This window comes from Epinephelus lanceolatus, chromosome 9, assembly GCF_041903045.1.
Source record: "Epinephelus lanceolatus isolate andai-2023 chromosome 9, ASM4190304v1, whole genome shotgun sequence".
Taxonomy (NCBI): Eukaryota; Metazoa; Chordata; class Actinopteri; order Perciformes; family Serranidae; genus Epinephelus; species Epinephelus lanceolatus.
In genome coordinates, this window is record NC_135742.1 from 29,123,821 (window position 1) to 29,144,634 (window position 20,814).

A 20,814-nucleotide genomic window follows, 5' to 3' on the forward strand; every position below is an offset into this window, starting at 1 on the left:
CCATTTGAGAAACACTGTATTAGTGGTTATTATTTCCTCGCGAGTGCTCAATCGATACCGCACATGTGCAACACTTAACAGAAATGAGAAGGAAGCAAAATGGCTCACACCTTAGCTATTTTCATCATCAGCTCCGGACAAAACAATGCGTTAAATTCTTTTTATCACTTCCCTGGTTGGGCAGTTGAGTTGCTGGATTTAATAGCCTGACGTGGCATTTTACTTGCCCCAAGCATTGCTTATTTTTGAGCACTGAAAACATAATATATTCTTCAAGAATCCAAACGAACCATAAAAGGCTGGACAAAGTAGTCTGTTTTAATCATGTGATGGTAATAATTGTATTCTTAAGCAGCTCTGGCATAGTTTTGTATGTTTCACAGCTCACAAGTGTAGAAAACACGAGCCACCACTTCGGATGAGAAAGGGACAAGAGTTGTTGCCAAGCAGCTTCCTTTTCCAATCAAACAGTAATGGAGAAACTCTAATGAGAGTAATTGGCAGACTGGACTGTCTGAGGGCTGCATGAGGCAATTAATGAATTAAGTAACACACACACAGCAATACTATAACCTCATCAGTGAACTTTACTGGCACAGTCCATGTTGTGCACTGCAGGCCTGGAACACAGCCACCGACTATTATACAAGTTGATACTGTATTATTAACTGATTAGCCAGCTTTTCCTGTAAGCCATACAGAGAAAGGAGAGGAGGGTTTAGGAAAGGAACTGGTACGAGGCAGGTCTTTCTAAGCCTCTGATCAAAGACTGCTGTGATCTCTCTCAATGAGAGCACTCTGCGTGTGCATCCCTAAGTGCTGAGATAAAGTAAAGGGGATTTAATCACATTAAAAGATACACATGAGGCAAAAAGGCAGTGATGTGACATCGTAATCTTCCCTGTGCTGGAATTTTTCACATGTCGTTACAGCCTGTTCTTTCTCAGACACATCACTGTTTGAAGAGAGGTGTTAGTCTGTGAACGGAAGTTGGATGCGTCGCTTATCGCTTGAGCTGATATGGTTGTGAGGGGCTGGCCGGGGTATGTGACACAACACTTTCTCTTAAAGGAGAAAAAAAGCCTCATTTGACAAGAACCTCAGTGTGTGTGTGCAAGTGTCATGGTGACTGACAGCTCTCAGTGTGACATGTTGCCTCACACCTCGGGTAGATGTAGGGGGGGAGGGGGGATGGAGGATTCGATCTCCGAATGGCCGGCCTGAATTTCTTGCAGCCTTGTTTGCATGTTTGCCTGTGACCATATCACATGAGTTGATGTGTATTTTGCTTCCATTTTTCCCAGTGCAAGTGCGGCTACACAGCATTGATAAATGAGCAATAAACAAACCCTGAGATGAGCATACTTGTGTTTGCTAAGAGCACCATATTGCTTTGCAAAAAAGACAAATTAATTCAGGGCATACTGCTGGCATTAGAGTCAACAACCCTCATGCTGTTAACAAAAAAAAAAACACAGAATCCACATGAACCTCTACAGAACAAACACTGCAAAATGACAAAACAGACTCTTCGGAGTGGGCGCACAGGGACAAATGGCAGATGAGAAACAGCTACACGGACAAAAGGACAGTCTAAAGGGCAAGAGGTCACAGTGCCACAGCTTCCCGATAGAGGAGCAGCATCCCCGCTGGGTCCGTAGCATTAAGCTCCCTTTCATCCTCAGTGGGGGTGAGGGGTGGCTAGCTATCTGGCTACCACAACCCCATCCTGACACTTGCTGTGCAACACGCTGTAACACATTTGTAAAGCTCTTTAGCTGACTTTTGCAAATAAGTGCACCCAAACCTCCCTCTCATTGCTGATGAACAGTTCCAACAGCCTGACACAATTTCAGTGGCACACACAAAATGCTCGTCTGGGTAATCCGAGGCTTTCCTTCTCGTCTGAATCGGGATGAGGAAATCAGGGCTAATTAGCTCAGCCGGCCTAACTAGCATTTAAGCCTGCCAAATTGTCCTCCCTGTTGTCTTTTACCTCTGCTGTCTTTGCTGTACTACAGACACACATGGAGGGGTGCAGATAAGTGGAAAGCATGTGGGACCAGCACCATATTAATGCAGATAAATCTAAAAGTGCATTGTTCTTCTCAGTTTCAGCCCTCTATTCACGCTCCAAAGAGCTCTTTAAACTGAGTAGATCTCACAACACTTGTCTCGCAACGAAGCTCAGATGAGCAAAACAAAGCTTTTATAAAATCCTAACAAATGATTGCCATGTGATTAAAAACTGTTACATACCCAGCCCCTCTGCTCAGCATATGGTTTTGCTGCTTGCCAGCTGCCATTAATCTTGAGAGGAGGTAGAAGAGATTTAAGATTCTTTTGTTGTTGTTTGTTTTGGCATTTTTTTTAAGTAAGTATCTGAAATTTTCAGCTTAAATGGAAAACTCATCATAGTGCCCATATAGATGTATCCAGCTTGTCGTGCCAATATTTTTGACTGGCAGCATCACTAGCACGAAATTTATACCCTGTAAGTATACAGATGGTCCATCCTGAATCTTTATACTTTGTGTTTGTGTCCACTACTCCACTTATCTTCTTTCCACAATTCAATTATGCTTATTACAGCTTTGGCCTTGTAGAAGTAAAAGCAATCAGACAATGTTGTTTACAGCTTCTATTGTATTAATCAATACTGGGATATTGCAATCCATGCAAATGTAGCAATTCTCTCAGTCTGTCTCTCTCTTATGTTCGATGTGCTCTCTCCGAGACCCATTGCAAGCCAGGAGCTTTGCAGTTGAAGCTGCTTTTATCACTCTCTATTATTCATCAGCATTGCTACTGTTGCCTTATTTAGACGATATGGCCACATGTGTATGTATAATCACATGTGCTGCCCCCATGTGAGTTCTGTTGGAGGGGAGTTGAGGCTTTTGTCCAGCATGAGGGTGTACGAGATCAGGACACACAACACCAGGGCAGCAGATACTCTGTGGTGAAGCTGTGTATATCTGTGCATGTGTGTCCTTGACTCACTATCGACCAGCAAGAAAATGCAGTTCATTATAATATTCATGAAGCTGCGGGACTTCTGAGCTGAGCTAAAGCAAAGCCGGATATGACTGAGATGACCCTCAGCCCTCTGGCCCGGGGGCAAAATGACCAAGAAAGGGACAGATGAGGCGCAGTTGGAGGGGGTGTCCATGTATGTGTGTGGGTGAGATTGGGGACAATGCGCTGATGAGAGCCACTTATTTTGCAACTGTTTCAGAAGGTACTGTATTCCTACCTTCACTTGCAACAAAGTTTAAAGGTCCAGTGTATACGTTTTTGGGGGATTTAGTCGCATCTAACAGCAAGGAATGCAGATCACAACCAGCTGAAATTTCTCTCACTTAGATTTCATACACTGTTGATTGTTCAGTAGGTTTTTACCGGGGGCTAAATCATCCACAAAGGTCTCCTCCTCTCCAAAACAAAAGGTCCACGTGATTAAAACTGGTAAAAACACTGAATAGAGCACTTTCACGTCACAAATCAGAGTTTCTCCGATGCTGTTTTGCTCATCACAGATAGGCTGCTAGCCCAGCAACTGATAACTTAAGATCCAGATGTTCAGGAGTTTTTTACTGTGAGCTGAATAATTTGCAGTGGTCTCCTCCTCTTGAAAAGAAACGGACCGAGTGACTTAAACTGGTAAAAACACTGAGTAACACCATTTGAAATATAAGAGTTGTTGTTTTCCCAACACTGCTCATCACAGAGGAGCTTTTAACTCTGTTGGGTGAAGCAAAATCACAAATGGTCCTATCTAGAGCCTGTGTTTGGTTTGTCCATTCTGGGCTACTGTAGAAACATGGCGGTGCGACATGGCGATCTCTGTGATCAAAGACACAGCCCCTATTTGAAAATGCACAACGTCTCATCCTAAGGTAACAAAAATATACTAAAGAAAACATACTTACATATTATATTTAATATAATTTCTGCCAATACATCTCCCAAAATTCTACACACTGGGCCTTTAAAGTGTCCCAAAGAAAATAAAGACTGACATACTAGTCAAAAAACTTCAAACAACGGGGTCTGAAATATAAGACGACACATTGCTTTTTGTGAAGGACAGCTTTACAGCCTTGCGGTATGCCATTTATTAATGTCTGCCATGATTTAAGACCAGAGAAATATTTCTATCACAGGATAATAAAAGTAGCATTTGTTTCACTGCCTTGATTAATGACTGTCATATTAATGTCATGGGGAACACATGTAAGGTGAGATCCACCCTCAGTCCCTGAGTCTGTCACTTTGGTTTCACCCTTCTGCCACTTTACTGCACTTACAGCCTGCTCTGGTTACTAATGGTACACATTAACCCTTGGAGTCTTCATGTGTGTGTGTGTGTGTGTGTGTGTGTGTGTGTGTGTGTGTGTGTGTGTGTGCGTACAAGCATGTGTGACAGTTCAGTGAGAGACAGCGAGAAAATGAGTTGGGGAAAGCGAGGAGGCAAGGGCAACTGAGACTGAGAAGCGAAAAGAACAAGAGAGGGAATATAATTAATTGCAGAAAGTGTGTGTGTGTGTGTGTGTGTGTGTGTGTGTGTGTGTGTGTGCGTGCGTGTGTGCGCATGGTTCTTATCTCTGCCCTCCAGAACAATTTGAACAGATTGGGGATCCACATTAACATACACACACATACACAAACTAGTGTAAAACTTCCACACACTTATTTCCCCCATTACTTATCTACACACCAATACTGCACAAACAGACACTGGTTCTACATATTTATACAGCTACCACAGAACAATGCACAGCTTCTATCTGCTGACATGTAAATGTGCCGCAAACAGGCCGACATGAACGGAGCAGGTCTGGGTCTCACACGGTCTTACACTACTATTCGAAGTGAGCCCCATTAGTCTTTCCTGCCACTGTTTGTGCTGTGAGGGAATTTGTACAAAGCATTCAACACAGAATAGATAAACTGTGTCAATAACACACATTTCAGCCATTTAAACTGCCAATATTGAAGCATGTTTTAATCAAGGTGAAATTGATAATTGCTGTTTATTAAATAGCCTGGTGAATACTTACTGGACATTCATTTTAGCAGTCTAGAGGCAATAGTCAATGCCGTACAAAGCAGTGTGTGAAAACCGCAATTAAATGTATAATTCTTTGTACTGTAGTTTATATTAATAATTTGAAGGCCCCCCCCCCCCCCCCCCTTCACTCAAAAATGTGTTTTTCTCATGTTTATGTCCCCTAAAATGTCTGACCTTGACTATACTGACTTGTATCTGTGCTAAATTTGTCACTAGAAAGGTGTTTTGACATTCCTCTTCTGAAGGCAGCAATTTCTGTGCACTAAAATCTGAGCTTCAAACATACGCGGGGCACGCTACATTAGGTATGTCACTAACACAAAAGCCAATCTCTGTCTAAAATGTGAAACACATATCTACAACACCGACAAAGAAACCTGAAACCCTCAAATGCAGCAGACTTGCAGACTTTGCATTAGCATAGTTATAGTTTTGACAGCAAACATAGCAGTGTGCAGATTTTGGATGTAAACTGGGCTCTGAAGCTTCCTTCCACTATATAGAAAAAACACATCGCAGCAGATATTATTGTATGTTTTTCACAACCGTTAATGCTGTGTCAGCCACTGCCAGTTTGCCTGCAAGCTAATAAACAAATACAAGATGCCAACTACACTTACCATTCAAGTGCAGGGTATACACAGGTATACACCTCTTTTTTCTGTCTGTGTACAGTATAACCATCTATCAGTCAAAAGGCAATTGGAATATATACATAGGAGAGTATACCCACTTCCTCCTCAGTAATCTACCCATCTACCTACTAGTACACCCATCTCATTAACTACCACTACACCACTGCTGATAAGTCTACTAGTCGCCGACAGACTCCTCATCTGAGACTGGGTGTGACTAAGGCTCAAACACGTATGGCTGGATCTCTCTAATGTTTCCTCTAACACTACTGTAGCCATCTTGATGCACGCTTTGATATCAGGAAAACATGCCATATTCGATAACCTTGCTGAATATTGCAATGATAATATGACTCATGATAAATAATCAAATTTTGAAGTATACAGTTTTAATGTCTTTCTGCATTAGGTATGTACTGCTAACATAGACCACAGACAATGAAAAGCCTATGCACACTGAGTAAAGAAAATGAAATGGACTGATGTTGATAGGTTTTCAGTATAGTGAGTCCCCGGGACCCAAAAGCTATAGTGTTAAACTCATGTTTGATGTTAAATGGTTCTTTAAACTTTATTCACAAAACCACAGACTGTATATGTATCTTTATATAGTCTAGGTACAAAACATTACACAAATGCCACATCTTGAGTTGAGTTTAGAGAGCACCAAAATCATATACCTAATAAGGTCAACCGAATGTGATGTATGATTGTGGTTGTGATAATACCATGGAAATAGAATTTCTATGGATAAGCCATAAAAAATTCAGTTACTGTATAAATTCAACAGTCAACATTTTGAGAAAGTTTTTGTGTTTTCTTTTCACTTATTGAAACTTTCCAAGTTTCACTCTCAGTGGTGCCTGTCACATGAGAAGTACTTTCAAAACTAGTAGGCCTAAAGTCACGTGATGCTACTGTTGCAACATGACATGTGGCATGCGAATGCATGGCACATGTAAATGAACTATTTAAAAAAAGTAAATGTTCAATCTATTGTGCCGCCCTAGCTCACTGCTCTTTAACCAGTCAACCTAGAACAAGCATACAAACAACACTGGAGGAAGCAGAGAACAAATCCTACAGCAAGCAGTGGTAGTGGGTGAGGCGGAGGCCCGATTCAGAGTTTCTCAAAGATAGAGAAAGAGTAGATCTGCTTTCAGCCCCTTTTGAGACTTTTTTTTTTTACGCGGGGAAACCATTTTGAACAAAGTAAGTATTTTTTACCAACTTTAAAACAGGTCTGGAGGGGCTGGGTTTGAATGGAGAGTTGTTTACTGTCCCCTATAGGTTTACATGCATTTAGAATATTTTTTAACCCAGAAATAAAAAAAGTAGGACAAAAGAGTGAATATTATTATTGTGTTTCTAATTTAAAGAAGATATGCTTTCAAAATACTGGCTACTGACCAAGTCGGTCTAAAAATATCAGCCTTGCATGTCGCTCAAGTTCTTCCAGAATGGAACAAATGGAGCACAGAGGTCTGACAGTCACTGACTGCTCGGTGTGGTAGTATTTATGGAGGCTCTACTTCAGTCACTCAACAGGCACACACACACAGATAAATAAATGCAAGTAAATATGTTTGATTGTCAACAGCAGTGGATCATTCGGGAGCCGAGCATCAAGTGTGCACCGCACCCCTTTCACATTCTCCTGCTAAACAAATCCATGAGCTATTTTGCGTTCTGTCGCACACATGCTTCACACACAATCCTCTCTGTCTGCAACATCTAACCCCAACCCACAACGAGGTAGCAGCATGAGCAGCATGGTGTGTGCGTGTGTGTGTGTGAGGGAGTGTAAAGCTGTGTCTTTGATATCATTATTATCGATTCTATACAGCTATGCCAGCATTTCATCAGAGGGCCACGGGAGCAAGACAGAGCACTGCCTTGATGGATTATCTATTATGTTACATTTCTGCAGATCTAGTGAGTGTGTGTGTCTCTGCAAGCATTTTGTGGCTTCACTCATTTCAGCAACACAAGAGCAATTTCGCTAAACAAACATAACCTAATCACTGATTGGCAGTGCAGATGCAGTTTAAAATGAAGGGAAACTTACACACACACACACACACACACACACACACAACAGGTAGCAGGTATTAGACAGCCTGCCGAACAGGGCAGTATAAATGACTGACAGCTCAGCATCCGCTTCCTTGGACAGACATGACAGATAGACGTGGAGCAGTCTGATTGTGATCCGCTGCCAGCAGCTCTGCATTAGCTGCTTGTCTGATTACCCGTCTGACGGACTGAGCGCTCTCCTCCATGACCATCAATCCCTGCACAATCTCCCTCTGCATCGTCAGGTCATCACTCCTCTCTAATTGTCTGTCTGTCTGTTTATCTGCCTGTCCTCTGTTTGTCCATCACTCCTCTCCTCATCCACTGAATCAGCATCATAAGGCCGGACCATCAATGCACTGCTGCATAAATACACACGCTGTCCCATGTATGATTGTGTGGATATGTCCTCCTGAATCAGCCAAATCTGTCCTCTCTTCTCCACTCTATCTCACTCTCTTTTCTTTCTGTTTTGAGGCACTCACGCCAGGACAAACCCATCGAGAACTCTGCCACTCTGCCTGCCACAACACTTGCTTCTAAAAGGAGACAGAAAAAAATAGGACAGAGCATTACTGAAAGAGCACAGCGATGGCATGTTGGGGCGGGTTTTGGAGTTGGCTTGTGTGTACTTGAGTCGTGAAGCTGGAAACCGAAAGCGGCAGAGGAGGACCAAAGCTGGCAAGAGACTCTGTGAAGAAGTAAGAAACCCCTGGAGAGAGGAAGAGTGGGTATGAATAAGTGTGAGTTAAAAGATCTATAATTGGGTGGGCGGTGAGGCAATATTGTGGTTGTTCAGGGTGTAAGTGGCTCATTTTTCACACTAGTCCTAAGACAACTGGCTCAAGGAGACACACACATAAAGCAAAGTCCAATTCACCCCCTCCTCCTCCTCCTCCTCCTCCACAGCTGCTATCACGCCGTACAGTACATAGAGTAATGGGTTCCAGTTCCCCCTGTGTTTCTCGGGCTCAGGAAGTCCTACCTATCTCAGTCCCCGCAGCTGCCTCCTGGGAGAAAGCAATGGACAATATCAGCAGCAGAGCAAACAGAATGACCTCTACTGCAGACGCACAGCAGGGGCAGAGAGAAGCAGCGAGAGAAAACACACGTGACTGCAGAGGTGAACGGCGAGGGAACAGAGGGAGGAGAGACAGCAGAGGAGACACTTGAGATGCCTATTCAGATAGAAAGGTAGAGAAAGAGGGGAGAGACAGAAAGCTGGGTGGACAGACAGAGACTTGACTGCAGAAAGCTTCTCCGCAGTAAGTGTTTATTGATTGTAAGACACAGGCCGGAGGATTCCATGGCGAGCAGACTGACACAGGATGCTGACTTTTCTCCCTCCCCTTGTATAATTGCAAATGCAATGAAAAGCACAAGCAGAAATGCATTTAACAGGAAACAAGACCGGATTAACTGCAGCATGTGATGAACACAGCAGAATCACCGCATACAAAGCACCAGGAAAACAGCATATTGAGGATGTTGTGTAGTCACACTGAGGAGGAGTTTTGGCACATCGATGACCTTTTCACTTCTAATGATTAGAGATGGCTGTGGTTGTAACAGTAGCAGGGACAAAATGAACACACATCACATGCTTTGGGCTCTCGATGCACTCCATACACATACACAGAGCTGTATCCCAGGAATGGAAAGATCACATCTGTCTTGCTCGTTCAATCTCCGACTGATGTTGATGCAGGTGACCTTTTAAATCAACATGAGACCAAAATCTATCTCCCTCTCTCTCGTATCAGGACGCAGCCTGTCATTAAGCAAAGTGAAGCCAATCACCAAACGGAGCTGCAGCCAGTTGTTTGGTTAATCTGTGCATGGATAGAGTTTCAGTGGTGATAGAAAAGTTGATTATAGGAAGTGGTCAGAACTACCAGTCTGCCGCTCACATGCTCTCAAACCAAGAAACCAAGCTGACTGCCTGTCACACACACTCAGGACATCTGGCTCTTAAGGGTTTAGTATGTTGAGGGAAACATTTTTTTGGTAGCTGTCCTTTCTTTTCAGTGCTTTCCGTGGTTTGGCATGCATGTGTTCAAGTGAAAAAGGCTTCTTGAAATAGAAATATGAATGCATGATAATAGACATGTCTCTGCTATGTGGACTGGCATCCTCTGAGGCAAACCGTTATATGTGAAAACCATGTGATTTTATTATTTTATCGCAGTGGGGGAAAAAAGTCAATAAAAGGCCTAATATTCTCACGTGTTTTTTTTTTCTCCTCTAGTGTTCAGTTGGAGCGTGGCTATTTCTGTGCTGCCAATGCGAGGCGTTTAGGAAAGATTTATTCACAATAGAGGGGAAAGGGTGACAACTGGGAGATGCAAGTCATTATTGCAATAATATCCCACAGTCTGAGAGGCTGGGTGATTTGACAGAGTGTAGTCAGACAACATGAAATTGAGGATTACTGTCCCCCTACTATGTAACCATGTACTCCAGCGACTCACAGGGATGGCACAGAGAGAGCCACAGAAAGGGAATTATCTAAGGTGTAACACAAAGGGGCAAAATCAGTAGCTGCTCTTAGTATTCCATTGGGTTGTTGTGGCCACAGGAAATGCAATTAATGTAACATTAATGTCCCCTAATGTAAAAAGGCACAACTACCAATTTGGGACATTTTGTAACCAGACCTCCTTTAAAAATCTTGAATTTTGAAACAACTGTGATCACTAGTAAAAGTCATTAGCTTGTAGCACATGAAACAAAACATTTAATAAAACATTAGTTACCACTCTTCAATTCGGCATACATCTTATACATCAATTAATCAATATACTTCGGTAGATTTATGTTTTATAACTAGTTACTATAGTATTCCATCGATCCCCTTCCCACACAGAAAGAAACATGGTGGCTAATAAAAAGCAGTGTGAGCCAACTTTAAAAGTTGAAATCTTATTAATAAAATCTCCAACTTGAATTATCTGCGAGCCGAATTCATCCACAGACTTTATTGATTCAAATTAAGTATTGATTAGCTCCAGTCGGGAGTGCAGACTTGGGAGATAAACAAGCCAAGTTTAAAATCCCACGGTGCAGAGTAAACAAGACATTACCAGAGCAGACTTGCTGCAATCAATAGCAGCCCCAACGAGACGTCTCCAAACCTCTCAGGATCACGGACAGCCTGCGTGATCTGACGGTGACGAATTAACCCGGAGTGTGACGTGTCTTACAGCTGACTGTCATTTTCCATTTCCTCTCGAGCTTATAGTCCTCTGAATCATTTCGGAAACAAAACAACATGTCTTACCCTTTGATTCTTTGAGTTGTTCATCCTATCCGAAGAGGAGCACTCCGCTTCACAACTCTCCAAAACTGGCAGCACGGGCGCTTTACGCAACGCCAAGGTCCGTTAACCGTCCCACACACACACACACACACCCTGTGAAATACCTTAACTCAGATTTTCCCTTTGAGGCACCTCCATTAATGGGAAAAAAATGAAATATCCACTGAAAATCCGAAAATAGCTGCCGTTTATTACGCTCAGAAGTTGTTAAGGATCCGCGCAGAAAACACAACCCCCACTCCACGCAATTTGGGAACGACAGCGGTCATGTGTTAGAGCCCCTCTCTGTGTTGGCTTCATCATCATCATCATTGTCGTCGTCGGTGTCCTAGTAGCTCCAGAGCTCCAGTCCGGATCACACACACACACACACAACACCACCGGCAGCACAAGGGAGGATAAAGACTGACCGACTGATGGACCAACCGAGAGCTGTTTCAGAGGAGGAGGGTGTGTGTGCATGTGTGTGTGCGCGCAAGTAGAGGAGAGCGAGCTGTCATTTATGGCAGTGGCTCCCATAACTGTGTCCAGGGACCTCCAGAGGTCCTTGAAGAGCATCCCAAGAGAATTGGCAGCAATTTTATGCCATCCCACTGTCATTTACCAAACAGAATATGAAATTATACACTAAAGTTATATATTTTTTTATCACTCAGAGGTTTATTGCCAGTCCACAGACTTTAGATTTAAGTGTTTACTGTCCTATGGGGCTCCAGGTTTCCCTCTGAAATCTAGCAAAATGGCAGAGCATGGTCTAAAGCTATTTGGGGGACATAAGAAGGATTTGGCAGCTCTGAGTTTGGCCATAGTTTGAAGTGGGTTGCAAGAGTGTCAGTAAAATCCAATGGCTGCTCTGAGCCTACACCGCCCACAGTGGAAAAAAGACGTTTGGCTTTTTTTAAGCTATGACTCAACTTTTTTTCACAAGGCACTGGTCAATATGCTGTTTGCATTGCTGAACAGCACAAGCACAACATCCGTCTTTTCCCACACATCCTTGCTCACTTCCATGACTCAAAAGCAGCTGAAATACTGCAAGTTTAAAGGATAAACACTACTGCTGCATTTGTCTTGATGACCCAGAGTCCTTTTCTATTCATTTTCATGTCGACACACTATATGACACTATTAGACGGTCAAAAATGCAGCTATTTCCTTGTTAAGTGATCAAATAGATGAGATATAGTAACACCATGGAGCTGGCACAGGGATAATTTGTGTATAAAGTGAAATATGGTCACTAGGTATACCATCATATTTTAGTTTCCCCTAGTAATTAACATTTATTATAATGATTTGTTGGCTTAATTTGACTAACACCTCATCTGAATATGGAAAAAACGCTATAAAAAAAAAATCACACTGTGCAACAGTAATATTGGCCAGCAGCCTACAGCTGGGACATTTATATGTGATTCTACCGACAGAACAACTTGTCATCACAGTGAAAATAAAAATCTTCATCTGTCTCCCTTTGCCCTTTCTCTTTCTGTGCCTGCCTCTGCTTATTGCCTGGCCCATATGTGCACACTGGGAAGTTGCTGTGCAGCGGAGTGGATCGCCTTGTCGGCCGGTGATGTATGAGAGTGATTTGTGGGCAGGTGGAAACGGAAAACACAGATGAGTCCAGCTAGAATTAAGTGCAGAGAATAAGCCGGCGTTAGGGCGAATCAGCTGACTGAGAGTTTGGCTGCAGGAAATCCGCGCTGGAAAAGGAATAATTGTGTGTACGGGACATCCTTTGCAAACACAGTAATATTATGAAAATATACCTCTGCAGGAAAGCATCAAACATTGTTCTCATTTTTATTGTTTTTAACATTTTTCAGCAGAGCAAAATGGAGGCAGTAAAGGGAGACACAAACCATAACGCTTGTTTTGTTGTGTGTTTGTGGGTTGAGAAGTGGAATGAGACACACAGTCCAGAGATGCAGCAGATGACATGTAGGAGGATCGGGATGGAGGAGGAGAGAGTCAGTCTGTGGGCAGCCTTGGCTAATGGCAACAGAGCAAACAAAGTCCATCTCAACGGTGCAATAATGCATCTGTGCATCTGGCTGGGTGAATACAGCTCTTCAGCTGTAAGCTAAGGATGACAGAGGAGGAGTCGCTTTGTCATGGCGCTCACTTCACCACCACTAACAAGAACATTAGGGAAGTAAAAATTGCCTTCAACCTTTAAATCTGTCCATCTCTCTCTTCTCATCTCTCCGTGCGAGTAGACGTGCAACAAAAACAAGATGAGCCTTGATAACTCAGGACTTAGAGCTGTAAATATCCTACAGTTAATCAGATTAAGGTTTCATCAGCAAGTAGCTGTGCCAGAGAGTGAGCCAGAGAAGTGCTGCCTGGGACAAATTACACTCACAGTTCACTGGAGGGCTAAGGGAACAACGCAAGTGGGTGACACCACTGCAGGCACATGCCCAGCACCCAGACAAGATGGTGGTGGCTTAAACTATCCACCTGGTAAATATAGTAGTGACCGAACAACACATTTACTGAGTTTGTGAACATACTTAAGGACCAAGTGTCATTACACTGCATCTGACAGGATGAGAGGACATTCCTCCAGCCTCACTAACCTCCTCAGCCCCCTCCCTCTGAGACTCGAGTACTTCCTATTGACTCATTGACAAGAGTGTTTTTCCCAAACAAGCGTTTCCCTTCCTCTCTTGCTGCTACTGTACATCCTCAAGATCCCTTCCTCCCTCCCTTCCTCCCTCCCTCCCTCCCTCCTGTAGACAGAAGAGCCTGTCGCAGCCATGTGTCTAATTATAGGACATCTTTCTATACCACTTCTGTTTAATTTGCAGTCTTTTCATGAGCTTGAACAAGAATGAAATCTTAATTCCAATCACGGCCTGGAGGAGTTAACTTCACAGTAAATGAGCTTAGCAATATTCACACCTCAGGTCTGCGCAGATCTGAATCTGGTGCCTTTTGTTGGCAGCGGTTGTTGAGGGACGGGCCCGCCTGTGTTTCTCTTTCACATATTTTACCCACTTTTTTCACAGCTCTTTGTTTGAATAAAGAGGTCTCTGGGCAATTTCACATAAACTGACCCAAAGGAAGCACTGAAGCACATGGATAAGCTTCAACTGCTTTATTGCAAAGGTGCTGGGAATAATAAAGAAAATACAACAGTGTGATAACTTTCTCTTCCTCTTACTGTCTTACTTTAAGACTGTTATTTCTTTTATGGTGGCTCACTATTGACAATCATTGCAATGATTTAGCTAAGTAGTTCAGTGCACCTGTAGTCAGTAGGGGTCGGAATCACCAGAGGCTCCATGATACAATATTATCACGATACTTAACTCACAATACTGTGATTTAAACGTGTAATGCTGAGCATTGCCATAAAATATATTGCGATTTATTGCCTTTTTCGCCTCTAAATTATGTCCTCGAGGGAAAACTTTGTGAACATCTGTTTAATCTACTACAATATAGTTTTCAGTCTGTTCATCTCACCTCAGCCATTTTATTTGCAGCCCATTGTATGTAGTGGACTCAAAAAGCAATTTATTTTATTATTCAAGTGAACTGTAATCAGTTACATGTTACTGAGGAAAAGTGTGTAATTAAATCACAGTTACTTATGTAATGTTGGTGATTACAAAGGGATTACATCCAAATATATTCTTTTCAGTAAAAAGTGTATATGTGGAATATAACATTCATTCTGTTGCTCTGCATCTTGCTGCTGTGTGGCAATACATACTTTTGGCTTTGCTTATTTCCAGATATTTGTCAGCTTTATTGCCCAGTTTAAAACATTTGTTTGAACAGTACTCAAAAAAATCAAATGTAACAAGTTACATTACTTTGATAAAGCAATTAAAACACATTTTATGTTACGTATTAAACAGGTAACTAGTAATCTGTAACTTGTGACATTTAAAAAAAAAACCTCCTCAACACTGACTGTTGTGGATATAACTTTATATAACTAAACTTAAAAAATTACTGTTTTAACAATGTGCATTTGCAGATTGGGTTTGGCACCTGAATAGTATGAGAATGGGGCACCTACTACTCTAATAAATAAACTGCAATTATTTTTTTCACTCCTGCAGCCATATTACAGTATGCATCTAAGCATTTTTATTGGGTGTCTAATTTTCTATCAGTCCTTTGACAACAGAATCCATGAGTCCATTTTTAGATGTGGCATAGAAGGAGAAAACCATTTTTTATTCAAGCTGAGTAGCATATCAGCCCCCTGTTGGCACTAAGAGGGCATGGCAACATCAACAGACACACAAACAGAGTCACTCACTCCCCTCCTTTACTCTCAGGAGACTGTGCACTGCTGAACTGTGCCTGGAGTCTAAGTAACTGTGTCCACATTTTTATGTGTCTGTCATGGTTTCTCTCTTATGCAAGGACCAAGAAGCATGCACAGACAAGCTTTCCTCCCAGTGTCAGACAGCCTGAGGCGCTGTAGAACTGGTCATGGATCTCAAGTATGTGGGGAGTAGACTGAAGCCTGAATCCAAACAGACATAACAGCAACATCACAGACTGATTCATTTGAGCTTGTTGTAACATATAAACAGTAGTGGCAAAAAGTAACTAAGTACATTTACTCAAGTAGTATACTTAGATACAATTTTGAGGTACTACTTTATGCTTCTACTCCAATATATCAAAGGGAAATAATGCCCGTTTTACTCCACTGCGTTTCTGTGACATCGGGAACTACTAATTACTTTACAGATGAGCATTTTATAAGAAAATATAATTAATGATTTATGATATAATACTGTGCTACACATTAAACTACCCAAGAGTAAAATAGTTAAAATGTGATATCTTACATTTAAGATTTTTGCCTGTAACAGAGTATTTTTACACTGTGATATTGCTGCTTCTACATATGTAAAAGGTATGAGTACCTCTTCCACCACTGATAAGAGTTGATATGTATTCACATCACACAGCAGTGTACTTTACATACTGGCCTGGAGGTTAACTAGCCTGCAAATCTACATTACAAAACCTGTACATCTCATCATCACTGCAACCGTATCGACATCTGCAACACGAGAAACCTAGCATAAGACACTTATGGGGGCGGCTGTGGCTCAGAGGTGGAGTGGGTCATCCACTAATCGGAAAATCGGCATTTTGATCCCTGGCTCCTTCAGTATGCATGTCGAAGTATCCTCAGGCAAGATACTGAACACCAAATTGCTCCCGATGGCTGTTCCATCAGTGTGAAAGAGAGAGTGTGTGTGTGTGTGTGGTTACTCATATATGGTAGCCTCGGGCCACAAGTGTGAACATGTGTGTGCATGGGTGAATGTGACATGTAGTGTAAAAGTGCTCTGAGTGGTCAGAAGACTAGACATGCGCTATACAAGTGCAGTCCATTTACCATGTCATCAGTGATACATGGCCATTGCAACCTATGCCTTTTAAGTTAAATAAACAGTGATCATATTTTAAAGCTATATATACCGACCATCAATCTTCATGGATTTCGCAGTGACAGCTGCGGTTGCCAACTGTTGGGACGTGAGCTGTATGTGATTCTTATGTCGGCCAAAAATAGCGCCTCAGTAAACTTACACATGTAGTTACATAACAACCACAAGCCAGTGTGTGTCCAGTGACATACTGACCAGTGACACACTCCTTCAGAGGGGCTTGGTGTAGCAGGGGTTAACAGGGGTCTCAGTCCGGTTAGCTTTTTGTCTCAGCCAATCATATCGAGCTATGCTGCTCCCCAGAACCAATAGGAAAACACTGTCCAGTTCCTGAGTCTTTCAAGGTGATAATATGGATTAACCTTTGCATCTCTTAACCATGTCAAGATTAGACACACATATGCTGACATATGGACACACCCTTCAACTCTGACAACCTGACGAGGCTCTGCAAGCTTTTGTTTGTTTCACTAATGCTGGAGGTGAAGGAAGACACAGAAGGTAATGGAGTAAAAGGTGTTTGTTGCAAGGAGAAAGATTATGGCACTAACACAACAGCAGTCTGTGTCAACACACCTCTCCCACACACACACACATCCTCTCTGAATATGACCCTGAGACTTTGACCTCAAGTCCCAAACATGACATCATCTCGCTGGAGAGTTTGTTCCACTGATCTCATCATGGTGAGACAGAGAGGCTGTTTTTTTGGGGAGGGGGTGTTGTTTAGGGGTGGAGCAGCTCAGCCATGCCTCTCAACACCTCGCACCACAACAAGAGGCCCTCTTTTCAGCAGCCTCGCTCCTCAGATCTACCTCAGCCTCAAGCCCCGGCTCCTCCTGACCCGCCTTTAAACCCTGGAATTCCCCCGTGACGGTTCGCCTTTGGCATTTAGGAGTTTCCTTAACGGCACAACCATCAATCTTAAGGCAAGACATCCAACCGCAGATGTGACACAAAACTCAAGCTAGTCTCTTGTTGCCAAGATAACAAAGCGGATGCTGTGAGGCCATCTGCTCGGCTTTCTCTGTCACTTAAGCTTTGTGCGACTCAAATTAATAAACAACTAAACTTCTATTTATGTGATGTAACTGGGCTTCTCACAGATGCTGTGAAAATAGAGATGGAGATCAAGATGATAACGGCATTACATGATAAATGAAATAGAGAAGAGATCCTCTCTTATCCCTTATGAAAGCAGAATGGACTCTCAGATGGTCAGACGGCAGCCCTCCAAGTGCTGACAGAGTCGTTCCACCTGCCAAACACACACACACACACACACACACACACACACACACACACACACACAGTGACACATACAGACATGCATGCAGCAACTTTTGGTGGCCAAGGATCCCGCAGTGTGCAGTGATTCAATTAGACACTTTGGCTTGCTGCTTAAACACACATCACACGCACACACACACTGCCCTAAAAGACACAATCCTCAGAGTCACAAGGATGCTGGTGGTGCCACGGATGCGATCCACTTCACTGGGGAATTGTTTTCGCACTTGTCCTCCGCCTCTCTGACTTCCACCTACTCTCTGTTCCGGGGCACCAACTTTGCATGGTAACAGTATCGAGAGGGAGAGAGAGATCAGAGGGCAGAAACGTACAGAAATAGACTGAATTTATTCACGTACACTTAAACATCCCCCACATACAAAGGCACATGAATCAATAAAGTCACTGCACCAACCGTAAACTTTCACAAGATCATGTACACTGTGCAGAGTTTATCTCGAAAGCTGGAAAGCACACAAATAGAACACACAGACGCAAGCGCAAATTGCATCCATATGGACAAACACAACAGCAACATCTACAGGCTCAATTAAACACATTACCAAACGCGCTTTTTTAACACAATGTGCGAGCCCGGCATGCATTTTCAAAGACAACCATCTGAGTAAACAGCCTGTGCCGCCAGCTGCATCTCCAGAACATGTTCAGACGTTCTTAATTACATGTTTTACAAAGGAATACGGCATCTTTTTTAATATCTCCACTTCAAAACAGTGACTTCTGAGCTGTTAACACGATAAGTCAAACGTGGCTTTAAATCCAATCTGTGCTGATTTGAATAATGCCTGCAGTCTCAATACAAACAGCTTAAGTGACTCCAATTTTCTTTGCAGCCGCAAAAAAATAAAAATCCTTTAACTGCTAAAGCCAAAGTGTCTTTGTGCGTGCCTTGGTGGAAGCTGAAAGAGTGAAGGAGGATTAAAGAAACGTGAGGCTGAAGGGTGAGATAAAAGAGTGTGGAAATAAGGGCCGAAAGCTGAGATAGAGGCAGAAAGAGAGGAACACAGCTGAGTGAAATTATCAAATGGATCCATGCATAGATAGAGCGAGGGAGGGAGGTGAATGACAAAAAGAAACAGGCTGGGGAGGTGCAGGGAGCCAGGTCGATGTTCCAACAACAGCACCTCTCGATTTGGCTTGGTGTTTTCTCCTTCTCACTCTCCTGGCTCATGCCTGCTGTTTTTCAAAGGAAACTGGCTCAGGCCGCGGCATCTGACTGGTTCCTGCTTGCACAGAGTTCCTATTCAGACCTGTGCTGCTGCTCCTCCTAACCGCTGCATGGGCGATGGCTGGGGTGGGGACTGAGGTACAAGGGGGGGATACAGCACTATGGTGAAGTCCAGGGGGGTTAGGGAGCGTTGGGGCGCAGAGGTGAGGTGGGGAGCCAGATGGTTTTAAGTCAGTAGACTTAAAGCTGGCAAGGAGTGAGAGGAAGGCTTGGAGGAGATGGCTGAGGGTTAGGAGCTAGATGTGCGGTTCCAAAAAGGAGAGAAGGGCTTGGTAGGGAGCAGTGGGTGTGTGTGTGTGTGTGTGTGTGTGTGTGTGTGTGTGTGTGTGTGATGTGATACAAAGCCCCCTTTCTCCTCTACCTCACACACTCTGTGCCTGCTTTTGGCATACAGCACTGGAAGAACTGGAACTCACTGTAACTATCCGTGGTACAGATGCCAAAGACACACTTACAAATACACGACGCACACACACAGCAAACACACTAAACCCCATGTACATAACATTAACAAGTGAATATATATGGCTATTTCCATTCATTTGGAGGCTGTTGCAATACTGTAGGAAACTCTTACATCTAATTCAAAACAAATGCAAATGCAAAAAGCCTCACATTCACAGTCAAATCCACAGTGATAAACCTAATGTCCCTAATCAAATAAAATCGCTCGGCCTGATTATGTAGCTTATACTGTTGGCTTATTACTCTTTGCAAATATTTACTCACACACACACACACACACACACACACACACACACACACACACTCTCTCAGAGGCACACACACGAGCTCAGCAGGTTAGCAGTGCACGATGAAGTTGTCCGTTGTGGAGGAATGTGTTTCGGTTAAGATATGACCGTGTATCCTGTATCACAGGAGAGCGAGCACTGTTGGCTTTAGCACACCTTCCACTGGAGCAAGCAGGTCTGGTGTAACTTAGGCTACCTAAACAATCTCACAGCTGAACTAACACGCACACACTCTCACAGATTTTAACTGCTGACTGCTTCTACATGGAGGGATATATTGTTACTGACTTCAGTGCTAAAAGACAGAAAAGGCAATAAAATAAAGGTTGAACAGATGAATGGTAATTATGAGAAAAGAAGATGATAATTGAGAACCACAAGAAAAGAAAAACTAGGATTAATCCAGAGACTGTCTTAAAATGAATGTGGGCCAGGGGCGTAAATTGATGAGGCAATGGTCCCTTCCCTACGTCCAGTGCATTTGCCCAAACCACTCTCATCTTTGAACTCGGCCTTCATTGTGATCTCAACTACACATTTGTAAAGTTTCCTGACCCAGAGGCGTAAACCAAGGAGGCCGATCACCCCTTCCCTACTTCCCACCCCACTAATCCTGCCCCCACCCTTGCTCAGTTCACACCCATATTCAGACTCTACTGTCATTTTGTTCTCAACTACATGCTTGTAAAGTTTTCAAAATCTGTCCATAGTCAGACATATAAACACCTTGCACAATACTGTGTGGTAGTTCCTGCTACAATTAGTGTCACCTCATCATGATGGCACACACAGACTCACGAGGTGAAACAATACCAGCTGTCATGACATTGTTGTGGCTGGTAAACATTACAAATGCATTTAAATGCAACTATGAGTCTAGGCCAAGGCAAGCCAGGAAATTGAAGCTAAACCTTGCACGCACTGTTTTGCTGTCCCGGTATAAATAAGATTAACCTTTGCTCTTTCCACAAATTCATCATC

At 43.0% G+C, this 20,814-nt stretch overlaps 1 protein-coding gene across 6 annotated transcripts in view; it reads right to left on the reverse strand.

Moving 5' to 3' along the window:
* The window catches only part of rtkna (rhotekin a), a 67,089-nt gene that overhangs the window by 20,337 nt on the left and 25,938 nt on the right, over positions 1 to 20,814 (reverse strand). For 2 of the 6 annotated variants that reach the window (XM_033619876.2, XM_078170802.1), the window contains exon 1: positions 11,066 to 11,452. The exons of the other annotated variants lie outside the window; for them this stretch is intronic. In XM_033619876.2, coding sequence (XP_033475767.1) covers positions 11,066 to 11,089 — 24 coding nt within the window. In that variant the 5' untranslated portion in view covers positions 11,090 to 11,452. Of the gene's footprint in view, positions 1 to 11,065; positions 11,453 to 20,814 lie in introns of those variants that run through there. 6 annotated transcript variants of the gene reach the window in all.